Below are 18,018 nucleotides of genomic sequence, written 5' to 3' on the forward strand. Positions count from 1 at the left end.
TGCTCTCCACCTCGCCTATCGCATTCGTCTCCCCTCCCCCATGCGGATCCTGTACGATCTCATCCTCTTCCCCCACCTCCGCCTTTTCCTTGAATGGATACAGATCCTGTACACCTTCCGCAAACTCGATCCTCCTCACCCGCTCGTCTCCCCGATTCTCTCCCACCCCCGCCCGCTGCCGCGCCTGTATTCGCACGTCCCACCCGGTCTCCATCTCTCCACCCTCCTTACCCTCTCCCAAGGTGGCTTCCACCAGCTCCCCCTCCCTGATGATGCCCTCCTCCCCTCCATCTACCCCTCCTACCAACTTTGATCCTCCACCCTCCTCCTGTGCTTGCTCCTCTGGGCACTCTCCCTCCCTTCTCTCCCTTTTCCCTCCCTCCTCCTTTTCTCCCCCCTCCTCCCCCGGGCCTCCCCTCCCCTGTCCCACTCCTCCTGCCCCCGTCTCCTCAGCCATTGGCATCCTTTTTCTCCCCCCTCCCCCACCTCCCTCCTGTTCCCCTCTTGGCAGGTCCCCAGACAGTGGACATTCGCGCGCCGGAGATCACCGCCATCAGTGTTTCGTGTGTGCAGTCATGTTTAGTGTTCAGTGTTCACCGTCACACTCCATCGTTCACCAGTGCCATCGACATCTTCAGTGATTGTGCCTCGTGTCAACAGTTTGTAGTGTGCATTGTCTGCGAGTGTGAACGGCTTCATGTTTTTTTCTGTTCATGTGTCTACTGTTTTTCTCCCGCCGATTTGTTCCAACCCATGTGTCTTCTCTGTTTTATCATTGTACTCTCTTTGGCTGAAGAGTGGCGTATTGTGCTGCTGCCAGCCTACCTGTTATACTGGTATTAAAATCACAATAAAGAAAAAAAAATACTAGACAATGAAGGATACAAATTTCCTAGAGGCTGTAATCCCTGCTGAACAACTTTTTAGCTACTGGAGATTCGTACAGCTCCTTAATGTACATGCATAGTATTTCCAAATCCAAAATCAGTGAATTAATACCAAAAGTGTCAGGCTATTATAAAGGCACTCCAAAGAGACACTGAGGTAAGAACTTATTTTTATTGATTACTTAGAACAAAATACCACTGAATTTGGTATCTTTGGGATCTTTGGTGTGACGTCATAAGCGAGAGACTGCGTGTGAGATCGGTCTCTAAATTTTCATATATTTTTTGGTTTCAGCTACATATTTTAACGGGTTTTGTGATAATATTTGCTATATAAGTGACGTATTAGTGGTTTCTTTATTCACCTCTGCCTTTTTTTGTGTTGTGACCAGATATTTGTGAGTGTTTCGTATCGAGCAACTTAACCTCTTGCCTGTGTTTACATTCCGCGCTGACCAGTTGCAGCTGTAGCGGCGCATCGAAAGCTAAGTACTAATTAATTGTTTGTGTATATTGGTTTATTTAGGAACTTTAGTAGTCTTCAGCCGGTGTTCTTGGTGTTTTCTGGTGAAATAATTTCAGAAGAACCTTTTGGGAACTGTTTTCAGCTTCGTTACTGTGTCATTAGACGTTTGATTCTCTTTCTGTATTAGTCTTTTATTATATTCACATTTGCTGTTTATTAATACTGTTAATAATAGTAGTTACTTCCCTTGTAGAGTAAGTTTGTGATTATTGTAGGCAGGTTTTTAACATCTTATTGTAGTAGCGGAACTTAGAAAAATTAAAATTTTACCATGAGTGAGAAGTGTGGGCTTTGCCGTAGGTTCGTGAGCAGTGGATTGCGGTGTGAGACTTGTTCGAAGTTTTTTCACTGGGGGGAGTGCAGTGGGGAAGCCAGTGGCCATTCTGGTGAGATCTTCTCCTGGAACTGCAGGTTATGTAGCAAGAGTAAGTCGATAGAGGAGCAGGAGCGTAAGATCTGTGCCCTTCAGGTGCAGCTGAAAAACGCACAGGAGGAGCTAGATAGGATGAGGAGGGAGAAGGGGGTTGGGGAATGGGAGCTGGCTGTTGGCAAGAGATCTGCTAGGAGAAGAAGATTTTCAGATAGTTTTACTATTGGTGTTTACAATAGATATGACCAACTGTCTAGTGGAGAGGAAGGAAGTATGCAGCAGACCTCAGTAGTTACTGTGCCTAGAACAGTTGCAAAGTCGAAGAGGAAGAAGAAGGTTCTGCTGTTAGGTAGTTCTCATGGCAGAGGTGTAGGCCAGCAGTTGCAGGAAGTGCTGGGGAGTGAGTACCAGGTCACCAGCATTGTGAAGCCTAATGCAGGGTTGGCTCAGGTGACTGTTAACATAGAGGGGTTATGTAGGGATTTTACTAAAGAGGATCAGGTAGTGATTGTGGGTGGGGCTGGTAATAGTATTGATAGGGATGGGGAGTATAACATAGATGGTGACCTGGAAAAGATAGCCACTCAGACTGGCAACACGAATGTGCATTTCGTGGAACTGTTTCAGCATCACGGTCGGCCTCATCTTAATACAGCCGTCAGGCGTAATAACATGAGACTTGGGGGTGTGCTGATGACAGAAAGCATGGGTCACATTTCAGTGGTGTCAGTGGAGTCTATCAGCAGGACGGGTTTCACTAGACATGGCCTGCACCTCCCAGGTATGAGAAGGGGAGGTTGGCAAAGCTTATAGGTGACAGCATAGGTGGGGTTGGTGGGATCACTCATGGGCAAATTCCTGCAGTAGTGGGTGTTAGAGCTGGACCTTTTTTAGATTGAAGTCAGCTGATAGGTATTCCTGCTTAAGGGAAGTCTCTCTAACAAGGGAATCACTTTTGACAAAGCTTAGGTATCCGAGTAATGAGGGAATTAGTATATTTCATCAAAATGTACAAGGTATTAGAGATAAAGTTAGTGAACTGCTTATAGATGTTGACTCTGAAATTATTGGTATATCTGAACACTTCTTAAATAAGGAGATAATTCAGAGGCTTCCTTTACCAGGATACAGATTGGCTGGCAGCTCTTTGCGGTGTGGGGGAGTAGCCATGTATGTGAAAAACGGTGTCCCATTTGAGTCAATTGATGTTTCAAAGTACTGCACTGAAAAGGTGTTTGAATGTTGTGCAGGTGTGGTTAAATTTAACGGAGCTAAACTTCTAACTGTTGTTATTTATAGATCCCCAGACTCCGATTTCACAACATTTTTGATAAAGCTAGAGGAGGTTCTTGATTCACTTTATAGGAAATACAAAGAGTTAGTTATATATGGTGACTTCAATATTAATTATTTATGTGTTTGTGCAAGGAAGACGATGCTGGTAGACCTCTTTAATTCATATAATCTTATGCAACCCGTATTCTTTCCAACGAGAGTGCAAGGGAACAGTAGAACAACCATAGACAACATCTTTGTTCATTCCTCATTACTAGAAGGACATTCTGTTAGCAATAAGGTGAATGGCCTTTCAGATCATGATGCACAAATTTTAACTTTAAAAGATTTTTGTGCTGCAACACGTCTTAAATATAGTCATCAGCTGTTCAGGAAAGATGATCCAGTTGCTGTAGAGACCTTTGTAAACCTTATAAAGGAACAAGAGTGGCAAGATGTTTATAGCGCTGATACAGTAGACGATAAATATAATGCTTTTCTCATGACTTTTCTCATGCTCTTTGAAAGTTGCTTTCCGTTAGAACGTTTAAAACAGGGTACTAACACAAACAGGCAGCCTGGGTGGCTGACTAGAGGGATAAGAATATCTTGTAGAACAAAGTGGCAATTATATCAAAACGTTAGAAACAGTCAAAATCTAAATGCAGCAGCCCATTACAAACAGTATTGTAAGGTGCTTAAAAATGTTATTAGGAAGGCAAAAAGTATGTGGTATGCAGATAGAATAGCTAAGTCTCAGGATAAAATTGAAACCATATGGTCAGTCGTAAATGAAGTTGCTGGTCTGCAGAGACAGTTCGAGGATATAGAATCAGTGCGTAGTGGGAATGTCCGTGTTACTGATAAGTCGCATATATGTACAGTATTTAATAATCACTTTCTGAATATAGCAGGTGAACTAAATAGAAACCTAGTCCCAACAGGGAATCATATAGCGCTCTTAGAAAAAAGTGTTCCGAGACTGTTACCTGAAATGCTTCTCCATGATACTGACAAGAGGGAGATTGAGTTAATAATTAAATCACTACAGACCAAGAACTCTCATGGATATGACGGGGTATCTAGCAGAATACTGAAGTTCTATGTATGTAGCCCAGTTCTCAGCCGTATCTGTAACTTTTCCTTTAGGAGTGGTCGGTTTCCTGACCGATTAAAGTACTCAGTAGAGAAGCCACTTTATAAAAAGAGAGACATTGATAATGTTGACAATTTTAGACCTATTTCTATGCCATCGGTGTTTGCTAAAGTTATCGAGAAGGTTGTATATACAAGGTTACTGGAGAATTTAAATTCACATGATTTGCTGTCAAATGTTCAGTTTGGTTTTAGAAATGGTTTAACAACTGAAAATTCTATATTCTGTTTTCTCTGTGAGGTTTTGGACGGATTAAATAAAAGGTTGCGAACGCTAGGTGTTTTCTTTGATTTAACGAAGGCTTTTGACTGTGTTGACCACAGAATATTAGTGCAGAAGTTGGACCATTATGGAGTAAGGGGAGTAGCTTACAATTGTTTCGCCTCTTACCTTAAGAACAGAAAGCACAGGGCAATTCTCCGCAATATTGAGAGTGATAGTGATGTTCAGTCCCAATGGGGCACTGTTAAGTGGGGCGCTCCCCAAGGGTCGGTGCTGGGGCCACTGCTGTTTCTTATTTATATAAATGATATGCCTTCTAGTATTACAGGTGATTCAAAAATATTTCTGTTTGCTGATGACACCAGCTTGATAGTGAAGGATCTTGTGTGTAATATTGAAACAGTAACAAATAATGTAATTCATGAAATAAGTTTGTGGCTTGTGGAAAATAATTTGATGCTCAATCACAGTAAGACTCAGTTTTTACTGTTTCAAACTCACAATTCAACAAGAACCGATATTTTGATCAGACAGAATAGGCATATTATAAGCGAGACGGAACAGTTCAAGTTCCTAGGCGTTCGGATAGATAGTAAGCTGTTGTGGAAAGCCCGTGTCCAGGATCTTGTTCAGAAGCTAAATGCTGCTTTATTTACCATTAGAACAGTATCTGAAACAAGTGACACTTCAACACGAAAAGTAGTCTACTTCGCATATTTTCATACGCTTATGTCGCATGGTATTATTTTTTTGGGTAATTCTTCTGATTTAAAAAACGGGCTGTTCGAGTTATATGTGGTGTAAGTTCGAGAACCTCGTGTCGACCCCTATTCAAAAATCTGGGAATTCTGACATTGCCCTCACAGTATGTATTTTCTTTAATGTCGTTTGTTGTTAGCAATATTAGCCTATTTCCAAGAGTTAGCAACATTCACTCAGTTAATACTAGGCAGAAATCAAATCTGCATGTAGAATGCACTTCCTTGACTCTTGTGCAGAAAGGAGTGCAGTGTTCTGCTGCATCCATTTTCAATAAGCGACCACAAGAATTCAAAAATCTTAGCAGTAGTCCAAACTCTTTTAAGTCTAAACTGAAGAGTTTCCTCATGGCTCACTCCTTCTATTCTGTCGAGGAGCTCCTGGAAGAGCTAAAAAATTAAGCAAATTCCAGTGCTACATTGTTGATTTCCTTCATTTAAACTTACGACTTGTCACCTGAATATGTTTTTTATATTTCATTTTATCTGTTTCTAATATCGTGTTATAATTTCATGTATTGACTCGGTCCATGACCGTGGAGACTTCTCCGTAATTTGGTCCCACGGAACAATAAATAAATAAATAAAATAAAATAATTAATTAACACACAGATGTAGAAATTTAACTGTTTTCTCTTAAAATAAAAACGTTTTCTGTTTCCGTTTGCTGCCCCTCATGAACGTCTATTGGCATTAAGTTTATTTCCGTAATTTTACTTTGTTCAAATTCTTCTAGTTCGTCGAGTTTTGCCTCGAAAATTAAGTCCTGTATTTTCTTCTGTAGAATGGTAAGACGTTTTCTATTACGAAATTCTCGTAGTTCACATTCAATATGTTTTGAAAATGATGTCAATTTATCTTCTTCTTTGGTGAGGAGGTGCTCACTTTTCCTCTTTAAAACTTCAAGTGCAGCATCGGCAGACGAATTATTTCGAATCATTTTCGCTTTCTTCGGCGGTGGAATTTGGGGTGGCACCAAATGTGTAATAGAAGTACTACAAGTACTTGCAGTACTCATACTTAGTATTTCTTCCGGTTGCGAGTCATCGTCATCTCTTACTTCTTCTGATGTACCCTAAAAAAATGGAAAAAAATGTTCAGAATCTTTGTTTACTTTTTCAGGACCTGCAAACTGAAGCATAACGGAATCAAACTGCACGAGAATTTGAGTTCCGGTGGAATTTCCCTCACTGAATAGGGGCTTTAGGTGGAAAACATGTACGAATTGTTAACCCTGCTCATGCTGGAAGCACTTATTACAATTATAAAAAAGCTTTCAACGTTGTGTTAATGGCATTAGTGGATTTCTTTATGCAGATGTGGGAGTGCAAGAACGTATTTCGGACTGAGGTGTATTTAACCGAACATATTTTAACAAAGCCCTTCAGGCTGAACCAGATCCTTTCTCTGGAAGAGAAGTGTCCACCACCTACATAATTGTTGCTGACGACGTGTTCGCACTATAAGAAAACATAGTGAGACCCTTTCCAGGTAATCATAAAAAAGCCAGCAAAGAAAAAGTATATAATTACAGACTCTGTAGAGCCCGAAGAGTCGTCGAAAATGCCTTTGTGATACTGTCATTTGTTTTCGTGCTCTACGAAATCTGTTCATCTTGATCCCCAGTGAATTAAACAATTTCATGTAAAACCATTACTACCAGTAAATATTTCACCACAGTATTGCATTAGTAACTTTTCTTTATCCACATACGTGAATTGGGAGTGTAAATTATTGTAGAATCGCTTAATTTCTTCGGAATGACGTAGGTAAGGTTTGATTTTTTTTAATCCGCCGTTTTTTGTCAATAATCGCTGACGCTTCAGATGGGAAAGTGATTGTGATGGAATATCTGGAATTTGCTCTTCATTCGAAAGTCTGGAGGTATGTTCCTGTATCCGACCAATGAAGTTCGAGTTTTCACAACATCAGGAGAAAGTTTGCTGCAGGAAAACTCCATGAAGTCTGAAACTGAGCAATGCTGCTTCCTTTCTCGAGGAATTTTCCTTCCCTGTGATTTCACAGTTACCACATTCTTCTTGTAATACGCTGGCCACCTTGGTTTTAAGGCACGAATTTGTTCTTTATTCGTTATGTGCACCGCGAAAGATCTCTTAGAACTAGAAGAGATGATTAATTTTGTATACTCCGCTGGCACGTTAACTCTATCAGTCTTTCTCACGTTTCCCTTCACAAGACTGAAGTGCCTATCACGAGGCAGGTAGTTGTACCCTCCGATGGGGAAATATTGACGGACTGAATCAAGTCTTTCTTTGGCTATCAATGTTAGCATGAGTCGGATTACATGATGATTTTTGTTTTGGTTAGCGCAGCCGTCAGAGAAAATACGTAAAATGCAGGACATTTTTGGCAACGCATTCATTTATGTAACTTAAGATAAAGCAGCAAGCTTCATTGGGGTTCTTTTTAGCTGTTGTTTCATCATATGTGTAGAATACAGCCTTCTCAGAATTTAAATAGTATATATTGAAGACATTTTAAGTAAGCAGAAGCAAATCGAATGTATCTTGAAATGGGATAACTAGAAGCATCAGAATTTGCGTCTTATCAACGCATCTTCAGAATCTCTGCACATATTCAGCACACCATGAATTCTCCTGTGGAAATTTTCAGATTTTCGTTCATGAATTAATAGTACGACTGCGGGCAAACGATCTGAATTGTCATTTAAGGTGGGACTTTTTATATTCACACTTAATTCTTCGAAGACACAAAATGTATCAACCTGCGGTTGACCAAATTTCAAATTGACATTTTCTTCAGGTTGTGATCTAAAGCCAAGTATTTGTAGTCTCTATTTGTGTAATTTTATTCATGAATTGGATAGTTATTTATGTGGTTCTCAACTAACAATGTTACGTCAGCTGTATATGCATTTGCTGACCGCTGTTTTCGCCGCATGTCTTTGGGGGGACTTACCAGAGATTAATAAATCTTTTAATCTCCACAATCTGTCATTAAAAACTCCAAAGATGGATAAAAATGCAGACTTGCAGACTTGAACACGGCCATCAGAGAAAGAGAGCCAATATTTGTACTTGACCATTGAGTTTGTTCTTGACAGGTAGCCTGCTCCCGTCTGCCAACCTTGGACATTTCCTTACAATGTCATATACTTATATTGGACTCTGTAAGTAACCTTCTTGCTCATTTTTAGTATCGAAACTTGAGAACTTTGAATATAAGTTCATCATACCGTACTACAGTAATTTTAGTAGTCATGCATTTTCACTTCCACCCGTAATAACAGATCAGTTCATTCGTAAGATGAAAAACAGTAACAAAGAAACCAAACAATAATAGTAGTTTCACAGGCATTGTTAATGCAAACTGCTTACCTGCAATCAAAACCCTATTTTTTAGGCTTAACTGTTTCAACTTTATAGTTGACATATCCTGTGATTTTAATTCTACTTTATTTTACTCGTACCCATTGGTTTGTAACGCTTTGCATTTCTTCTTCCTTTTACTCTGACTGATTTCAACACTACCGGACGCTATTTCACTCGAAATTGATGCCCAGGTCCTGAAATGTACATCAGGTAAAAATGCAGGAATGAGAAGCCCTTATTTGCTTCACATTAGGCGTTCCTGCATCAAATGAAAACTTCCACCAGCAACTGGAGCCACTGTGTACCGCTGATATGAGGGTTTTCACAAAAATCGATGCGTGTACTCACAAACTCTCATATGGTCACATAATTTCAATTTGCTTGAAGAGTGGACGTGAGGGGTCTCTGCAACAAGCGGTTAATTTACTAGTGGTTTACAAGACCATTTAATTTACGATTTGCGGAATTAGGAAAAATTGTTCAGCTGACTAATACACAGTAGGAGGAAATTCTTATCGAAAACAAATTCATATGCCTGCTACAAAAACTGTCACGGCTCCGAAGATGATTACCCCTTTCTTCTCGTACCAATGACAGTAATTTACCAGAGTAAATTGCTTCAAGTACAATTTGCATGTTAATAATAATGTTTACTAATTGCAGGCTGGCTTTGTTAGTGGTGAAGGTGTCACGTGGAAGGCGGCAATAGAGATAAATCAAATTCTATCGCTACTACCTTTGTTTTAGGACTCCGTTTATTTCGGTTTTTTAGTAACTTTCATTCCTTCTTGAATAACTTGACCTCAGTATTTTCATATTTACTCCCACAGGGATTCGAATTTACATGTCACTTCTAAATATCTCACCTTTCTCCATCTAAGCAGCCTTAATCTTTACCAGTAAATGCTACATGAGGAATTTACATACGACAGATTTTTTCGAACTCAGTCGTTTCGTTTATCACTTTTCTGTTTAAGATAACACCTATTCACATTATGACACATGTTTTTGCTGAGCAGAAGGCTTACTCACCTTTACATTTAACATCACAGATCCCAGTAACATCTAACATAAATCTCAAATACGTCATTTTGCTTCCGTTAAGAGGAACGCCATTATTAACACGAGATGTGACAGCTGTGGTTACTCTTTGTAGTCTGCAGGTCATATCTGTAGTTTTCTGTGTCGGTTTTCTATGTCTGTTAACCGACGTGTTTGGCACTGTGGACAGTTCCACACTACATAGCAATACCATTCCTAAACTTTCACCATTTCATATCCCCCCTGTTTCGATATTATCTGTACAAAAACATAAAAAATGGTATTTCATATACGACAAGCGAGGATTGAATATTGCAAGAAAACGTTTCCGAAAAGTTACAGAAATTCACTAATGCGATAAAAATTTAATATTAGAATATTAACGACATTGGTGATTGAATGAAATTAATGAAAAGAATCTTGTTGAAAATCTTTTGCACTACTTTTTCTATTGACGTTTTCAGCTACAGTATAGGAGACTGAGCTCTTTGTTAAAAACGGAACCTATATACATAGCTGTAATTTATTCCATTACGCTCCAATTTCCCATTGACGTCTCTTTTTTTAAATTTCGTTTTATGTACTTACCTGGATCGGTGATTTCTTATAATCAGTGATATCATGCGACAATGTACTCCACAAGCATGTGAATATCAGCAAAGCACCGTGATACAAAGAAATTATTTTGCTTTGTATCTGAGTTGGAAAAGCAGATAGGAATATATGACGAAGTTTTCAGATATACACCGTTCACGTTGCTACACAGCTCGCAGCTAAAGCTAAGAAAGCTCTAGGTACGAGATAAACGTGCAGCGAAGTTGATTAATGTTTGTAAATGAAATTTCATATACAGCAAGGACTAAGGAGAATGCTTTGTCAGTCCTCCCACTTTAACTGAACAGATACAATCACTGCCTCGCTTTAATTACGCTGACAATGGGTGCTAACCTGTGGTACGAGCTATCCTATCAACCGGCATTGCTTCGGAAGTGATTAATTAAAGTTATCTAGATGCTTATTGAATACTAATCACTCTGTAAGCCACTTCTTCTTGTTTCACTGCCTAATAATGTGCTTTACCAGAATTTTTCTGTCCGGATAAATATCATGTGTGTAACTATAGTCTAAATACTGCAAGGATATTCATGGTTGCATCAAACTTTAAAACAAGAGCGAGTTCGAAGAAAGCGTTGGTTCTATAAATTATTTCATAACAAGACGTTACGCCTGATTCGACGATTCAATGCATTTAGCCCACTTTTCGATAAAGAGTGTACATAATTTACCATACCGAGTTGTTACACGTTATAAAAAACGTTTGCACTAAGCTGTTATTCCGCCTTCACTGGGGTTGCAAAGATTATTCGTAAGATTATTCGTATGGCTAGTGCCCGTTTATACGAGGAGGCAATCTACAACATTAAACCAGATCAACCAGCCCTCAAGTGTAAAGAAGGCAATACATAGGAAACAGAAGTCATTTAAACATTCCTACATTAATATATAGAAAGAAGTTAATATTCTTCTCCAGATTCACCTCACAGCTAACCCAAATCGTAACTTTTGAAGGCATAGTATTTACAAATAAATATTGTTAAATATTTTGTACTTTTAAACAATTAGCTCCTATAGATATCTTCGTTTTTATGACACACAACCCTCCAAAGCTCATTCTTCCATTCAATAGAAACGGTATCTTGTGTGAATTTGAATAGAAAATTAGTCCTCAACAAAAGTTCTCGGGATTTTAGAAAAGGATGACTAATAGAGTCACTTTTCTGCCATGAATAACGGTTTCATTTTTTTCCCATATGTGTTTCACAACGTTTGTATAGTGCAGAGAATATGAGGGATAAGTCAGAGACAATAACTTACAGCAGTATTTCCAATTCCTAGAAAATAAGACTGAAAACCATTGTTTCATATTCGTAACCGCGAAAAAGTATATTTATCGCTACAGCTGTGAAACACGATTTAGAGTTAACAAAACATACCAAAATGATTATTCCCAATGAGCTTCAGACACAAAATATACTGAAACTTCCTGGCAGATTAAAACTGTGTGCCGGACCGAGACTCGAACGCGGGACCTTTGCCTTTCGCGGGCAAGTGCTCTACCAACTGAGCTACCCAAGCATGACTCACGCCCCGTCCTCACAACTTTAATTCCGCCAATACCTCGTCTCCTGCCTTCCAAACTTCACAGAAGCTCTCCTGCGGACCTTGCAGAACTAGACTCCTGGAAAAAAGGATATTTCGGAGACATGGCTTAGCCACAGCCTAGGGGATGTTTCTAGAATGAAATTTTCACTCTACAGCGGAGTGTGCGCTGATATGAAACTTCCTGGCAGATTAAAACTGTGTGCCGGACCGAGACTCGAACTCGGAGAGCTTCTGTGAAGTTTGGAAGGTAGGAGATGAGGTACTGGCGGAATTAAAGCGGTGAGGACGGGGCGTGAGTCGTGCTTAGGTAGCTCAGTTGGTTTGAGCACTTGCCCGTGATAGGCAAAGGTCCCAAGTTCGAGTCTCGGCCCGGCACACAGTTTTAATCTGCCAGGAAGTTTCATATCAGCGCACACTCCGCTATAGAGTGAAAATTTCATTCTACAAAATATACTGACATCCACAAATCGTTCAAAATTAACGAACTAACAGACAGCTACAAGGGCGTTTATAGTTGTTCTGCCAAGCGTGGACGATACCAGACACCTGAAAAAAAGAAGAAAGGAAGATTCAGGTTTAACACCCTATCTATGATGGAGTCAACAAAGATGGAGCACAAACTCAGCTGACACTTTCACAAAGGAACCACTCATGTGTCAACCTCATTCGATTCAGGGAAATAATAGAAAGCCTGGATTCGTATGAACTGACAAGGGTTTCAACACCGCTCCTCCCGAGTGTGAATGAAGTGTCTTAACGAAATCGCCACCTGCTTTTCATTGACGTACATCAACATTAATTATTGTAATGTTTTCTCCCGATGTTGAGACTGAATACCGTTTACAATGTAGGCAAAATATCTATGTTTGGGAGACGATGTGTTGTATTTGACATCAACCTATGAATAAAATAAGTAAGCACTCACAGAAAATATAGAACGAAAGAAACATTCAGCTGAAGGAAGCATAAAGTGGTGTCCACAAATTTCTAACTTCAGTAGATTTTAATAAGTAATAAAGATTCATCTATTTAAAGTAATCATAACTAAACGAGTTTCTTAAAAAACGTACTAGCCAGATGATTAGCGCTTTTAATCATACTGCAAGGTCAACTGCGCTCACAGAGTTGCAGTATGTCGCTTCCCCCTGCAGATGTGTTATCTTTCTAGTGTTATTTCGTTACGGTAAGTGGACTAGCAGTAAGGGTCCCATATTCCTAAACTGCCATCCTTACGTCAATGATTTCATAATGCGTGCGTTATTACATATGAGTATACCTAACATCCAAGACGACCATCCGGAATTTGTTGTTGATTGTTTCAGATACATTGTCCGTGTAGCTAAGACCCATAAAGTGCCAGTTCTCCGTTTTCTGTGATTACAAAAATCAGCACACTGACATATAATCGATACGATATCAAACAGTAGACAGGTGGGAAGTAAGCTGTTATTTAAAATGTATTCCTAAATATTTCCGGTCATCGCCCAAACCTAATGGCCTGAGGCCAAACGGTAAACGAAAACTACTGGTTACTGTGCCACTTCAAAGGGATTTCGCCATCGCTATCGCACAGGTCAGTCTCGCTCTCCAAACAGCCAGGAAACAGTGAAAACAAAGACCTCTTAGGGGCAAACAGATCATACTGGCCTAGAAATCTGCACCTGAGCAGCAAAGCAAGACATCTGTAAGAACTGACCGGAATGTTTGACCAATGGTTTACATAGATCGATGTATAATTCTGCAATACGTCAATAAATTTCTCAAGCATTCCGGAGAGATCCTGTTCTTTACTTGTTTGCTAACGTTTCCACTTCGCAAAAACTTCTCCGTTATTGTGAGTAGGTGCAACTGCAGCGCACTGAATGTGACGAAACGTGTTTGGGCACTTACCGAAATGATTAGTTGCAGCAAGTTTCTCTGGGTTAAGTCTCTGTGGCTCTCATACACTCTTGTGTCACTTGAACAACTAAATATCTTTGCTGTGTGCATATTTCCTAACTGATGCCATTATGGAACCCTGAGACCTGGGACAACGTAAGTGGTGTCTTAAGGGACACTGAAGCACAGAGCGTATCTCCGATGACATCATCGATGACGTTATAGGGATGACACGCTGTGTGCTTCATCGTCCCTTACTATGCTCCTCGCAAAATGTATATTAGGTAATGAGTGAACCTTAAAACAGCGGAATCTGTGGAATTGGGCGTAGTATCCTAGGGAACGGTGATAGTAAATTTTAGAGACAATGATCCGAAAACATTACATATACATTTTCTTACGGCGACATTCAGTGTCAAGGAAATGATTGAAAGGCCTAGCCTGTATGAAAAGACACTGTTGGAGCTGGGTAATGTCATGCGTAACTGCTCTGGGATGGATTTCCCTGTGAGGTAGACGCTGACGGCCAAGTTGTTCGCTTTTTGTCTGATGTTGACTCACCTGTAAATGGGCGAGTTGAGCCCATCTTTGTACCAGATAACGAGGTGGACCGTATCGTTAGCGATGGGTGGGACGATGTCACACGGAAGCTTGGCCACTCCTCCCTGGACGGCCTGTGTATCCGTCACCACCACTGCAACACAGAAAGGACGCGCGTTACTCACCACGTGACTGGGAAGCACAGTACTCCTTGCAAACCTAGTTAAATAACTACACTGATATTGCACAACACACGGTTTCACAGAGCATACTGAACGTCATATTTCTTCAAATATATCGACATATAACAGGCGAACGACAGGAAAATTTGCAAATGGTTGATATCGAAATGAGGTACTGTTGTAGCCTCCCTCTCATGTAACTGTGTCTGTAGCAAGAGCATGTAGTGTAGGGAACTAAGGATTATATCTGAAAAGAAACTAAAAATTCAAGGAGACGAAATGAAAGCTTCGAAAGTGGATTTAATTAATATTCTGTCATTACCTGAAGCAACACCAAAGTTTACGTAAGTATCCATGGACCCAAAAGTAGACGACTGTGCAAGTAATTGTGGTTCTGTCCACTTATCTAAGAGGCCTCATAAATACTAAACATTCATCCACAGCTAGCTAACAAACCGAAGTTGCTTCTCAAAGTATAATTTTTGCCTCATATCTAGTGGTCTAGCAAGTTCTATTTACTAACACTTTTTTTACTGTGGTTGGGTTGTTGCTTTAGTAACTTGAAACGGTAGAGACAGAACAGTTCAAAACGAATATTTTTTCACCCATCATACACACTACTCATCTTACAAATGAGGCCTAAGCGCCTCAAGTCTACATAGGGGTCCACGTGTGCGCATAAACAGCGCTAATTTTGTCACTTTTACTGTCCTTAGAAGGAATATTCTTTCTTATATGACTATAAAAATGCTTGTTCTGGATTCAAGTGACATACTCGTTATTTTCACGAGCTGCGACATGGTCGCGAATTGAACAGAGACCCGAATGGAGAATAAAGTTCCTTCAGTTCACGTCTATGGTCACAAATTTTTTGTCATCGGGCTATCGGTCTATAATGACCATTTCAGATCTGTTTCATAAAGACATATCCTAATATACTGGAGCCTTAGTGGCATCGTCTAATGCTAAACATAAAATCAGCGCTAAACATCAGGAGATGCTTTTATAAAACAGATCTGAAGACGTTCATTATAGTCCGAAACTGGTAGTCTGACGACAAAAAAATTTCTGACCATACAAGTGAACTCAAGGAAATTTATACCAGTTATTGATAACTCCACCATTTCAGGGGGCCTCATCCCTTTCCGGAAGTCTAGTGAAGCATCATTTACTTGGGGCATCTCAGAGCCTCAATTCTGTCAATGTGGTGCGTTCATTAGGTATTTAGAGATGTTCTGATTTATAGAGCACGCATTTTGTACCCGTCGACTATCTTCCTGTCTGATATATTCCTGTTCGTCACACACATCATGGATGACTATATTCTTAACTATGCTTTCTCTGTAAGGGTACAACTCTCACGTACGTTGAATAGGAAAAAGACTGTCATTACGTTGTAAAGTTTGATTTTTGTCTGTCTGCGGCTTTAATTTTTCAAATGATGTTGGCTAGTCCCAAGTACATGCTGAGACTATTAACTTTTTGGCTTAAGTCTTCCCTACATTGGCAGCTGATATCACATACGAGATATTCGAAATCTGACCATTAACTGCAGTTTATCGTTTGATGGTTTTATCTACTTCGGAAGCAAAAATATTTGTCTTTTTGTTCAGTACTTTATTTCGGCCTACATCCCACAAACTTTGTATCAAGTAAAGATTGAATTTTACGGTCTATGTTCACTTTTTCGGGTGATCACTATGTCATTAGCGGCTTTCCGAGTAATCACTTGAGAACGAAAGCTTTTCCATTCTCGTATCATTTGATCCATATAGGTGTTACATGATAATGTGAATATTTCTTATAGTTACTACGTAAGTTCTAGCGTTTTTATTTTGCATTTGGTAATCAGATTGCTTTGAATTTGTGTACTGACTTTCATATTCTATTTGCAGTTTGCTGTTGCTGTTTGGGTTTACGTATTGTCATTTTGTCATTTGATGACAGTGAGTGGAGCTGCGGACGCTAGAAAATGGAGTGCCAAATGGAAAAAAAATCTGTATATTTCCGACTTATTCTTCTGTTTCAGTTCAATAGAGGGGCGACAGCAGCCAGAAACATTTGTGCCATGTACGACGATACTGTCATTGGACAGAGCACGAAAATAAAATGGTTTTCTCGTTTTAAGGAGGTTCGTTGTGATTAGTGACTCCCCGCTTTCTGGAAGACCATCGGGGTCTGATAAAGATCGTTTAAACGCATTAATCTACAATAATCCACATCTTTGTAATTGAGGACTTGCAAATTGGATGAACTGTGATCATTCCATCATCGTGCAACATTTGAATGCAGTAGGGAAGGTTCAAAAATCGTGTGTATGGGTATCGCATGCTCTGAGCGAAAATCATAGAAATCAGCGAATGGCCCTATGTGCAGCGTTGCTTGCTCGTCATCAACTGGATCGTGAATGACACCAACCATTCCTATCCTGTATCATTACTGATGACGAGAAATGGCGTCTTTGTGCTAACAGAAGGAAAAGAAAGGAATGGTTGAGCCCAAACAAAGCAGCAACTCACTCTACAAAGACCTGCGCGAATCCATAGGTATTAAGTGGATTAACTCTAAAACGCACGTACAAATGAAATCATAGCGCACATGGTATCGGCCGTAGCGTGAAACACAGAGGCATGTACTATGGCCGCAGCGGCTGGCGACTCTCCAGCAAGGAAATCACAGGGCGCTCCGACGATAGAGCGTCACCTGCTACGGCGAGCCGGAAGTGGAGGAGGTGTGTGGCCGCAGCACGGCGGCTCTTAACACGGAGTCTGCGCGAGATCTGCCCCACACGAGTCGCGCACCGCAATTTATAGCCTAATTCCAGGCGGCCCGGCGGCGCGCAGTTGAGAATGTGTTGCTCTTATTGCATACACGGCGCTGCCAGAGAGCTCGCTAACACTCCCGTATAATTGCGAGCGGAAATTGCCTATAAATTACACGCTGTCCTTGCGCTTTACTTAAATATTTGGAACCTTTTTTTTCCTCGCGTTTCTGCTTGCTTAGGCTGCTAAATACTGTAGGCTTTTTTTATTGCTTTTAATTCCCGTTTAAAGGTGCTGAGTTCTCAAAAAAAATCCTTACAGAATCGTTGGTTCGTGTATTCTGAGTGTGAGTAACATTCTGTGTCTGTTGTTTGATACAGAATTACCAGCTCACTAACACACCGCAGTGACTGATAATGAGAAGCAGCTCTTAAACCAGTGTAAACATAGGAGGGATGGTCATAAAGTTTTAATTATCACCTCAAAAAATAAAGTTACGTGATTAATTTTCTGTTTGTTTGCTCGTACGCGTCTGCAGTCCTAGTACACATTAAAATCCCCTCCCCACAGTACTGTAGCAGGCAGCTAGATAAACCAAAACCAAATGTTGCACCCTAATGATGAAATGAAGGTGGGCTGTAATATTTGCTTTTATCTCCTCTAGCGGCGTGCTATTTTACTGTGGTGTGGGGATTTCAGTGTGAACCAGGACTGCGGATGTGTATGAACAAACAAACAGAAAATAAATTAGGTTCAAATGGTTCAAATGGCCCTGAGCACTATGGGACTTAACTGCTGAGGTCATCAGTCCCATAGAACTTAAAACTACATAAACCTAACCAACCTAAGAACATCACACACAACCATGCTCTGGGCAGGATTCGAGCCTGCGACCGTAGCGGGCG

General features: G+C 40.3%; 1 protein-coding gene across 1 annotated transcript in view; it reads right to left on the bottom strand.

Moving 5' to 3' along the window:
• LOC124613119 (nephrin-like) overlaps positions 1-18,018 on the bottom strand; it is a 651,915-nt gene that overhangs the window by 257,982 nt on the left and 375,915 nt on the right. Inside the window, exon 2 of the mRNA XM_047141732.1 lies at positions 14,191-14,323. Coding sequence (XP_046997688.1) covers positions 14,191-14,323 — 133 coding nt within the window. The remainder of the gene's footprint in view (positions 1-14,190; positions 14,324-18,018) is intronic.

Source organism: Schistocerca americana, chromosome 4 (genome assembly GCF_021461395.2).
Source record: "Schistocerca americana isolate TAMUIC-IGC-003095 chromosome 4, iqSchAmer2.1, whole genome shotgun sequence".
NCBI classification, from domain to species: domain Eukaryota; kingdom Metazoa; phylum Arthropoda; class Insecta; order Orthoptera; family Acrididae; genus Schistocerca; species Schistocerca americana.